The following is an 849-nucleotide window of genomic DNA, read 5'->3' on the forward strand; positions in this document are numbered from 1 at the left end:
CCTGGTTAGTGATAACGGCACTCAATTTGCAGTTCAACGAATCAAGGCATGGCTCAAAGAGCTAAACACAAATCATACATTCACTTCCGCTGCTCATCCACAAAGGAATGGGGAGGTTGAACGCGCTAACCGCACCATTTTTGGTGATATAAAACGAAGACTATCATGAGATAGTTCGGGATGGGTTGATCAACTTGCGCATGTCCTCTGAGCGATGCGCACTCTAAAGAACACACGCAACGCGGACACACAATTCAGCCTGATTTATGGCACGGAAGCAATGATTCCGGCAGAAGTCGGTTTGCCTTCACCAAGAGTCCTGTTGCAAGCTAACAACGAGAGTGAAAGGCGCCTCGACTTAATGCTTGTAGAAGAAAGAAGAGAATTGGCAGCAATGCGCGAACAGAACTATAAGCGCCAACTTCAGAAGTATTACAATGCAAGACTTAAAATTTTCGAGTTCAATACAGGAGATTACGTCCTTCGCAAAAACGAGGCATCAAGAGCTCAAGCGCAAGGAAAGTTAGCGCCAACTTGGGAAGGACCTTGCCAGCTAAACTAAGTCTTAGGAAAAGGCGCTTACTCGTTGATGCAACTCGATGGCTCACCGATTCCCAGAACATGGAATGCGGTGCAGCTGCGAAGGTGTTATATGTATATCGATTTCACCTTGTAAAAACGGGCCAAGGGTCATTGACAAATGAATGAAAATGATACTCCACATTTTAAAGGCAAAAAGAAAACACTCAACAAAATTCATTTCATTTATATACAAAAAAACATATTTACACAGCGAATACCAACATCCGCCAACACAAAGTACAACTATACAAGATATATACACGCGAG

The 849-nt window shown here is 43.3% G+C and overlaps 1 protein-coding gene across 1 annotated transcript; it reads left to right on the forward strand.

Moving 5' to 3' along the window:
• The first annotated feature begins 214 nt into the window (after window positions 1–214).
• On the forward strand, window positions 215–562 carry LOC143589213 (uncharacterized). The gene has a single exon (XM_077070040.1). It carries the CDS (start codon window positions 215–217, stop codon window positions 560–562), a length of 348 nt encoding a protein of 115 aa, XP_076926155.1.
• Window positions 563–849: the final 287 nt, after the last annotated feature.

The sequence above is a fragment of the Bidens hawaiensis genome, unplaced genomic scaffold, assembly GCF_021521415.1.
Source record: "Bidens hawaiensis isolate Kalapana, Puna unplaced genomic scaffold, B.hawaiensis_p1.1 tig00037277_1, whole genome shotgun sequence".
NCBI classification, from domain to species: domain Eukaryota; kingdom Viridiplantae; phylum Streptophyta; class Magnoliopsida; order Asterales; family Asteraceae; genus Bidens; species Bidens hawaiensis.

What these genes read in the sequence shown, in the direction of transcription:
- LOC143589213 (XM_077070040.1), top strand. Translation starts at nt 215, where the DNA reads ATGCGCACTCTAAAGAACACACGCAACGCGGACACACAATTCAGCCTG.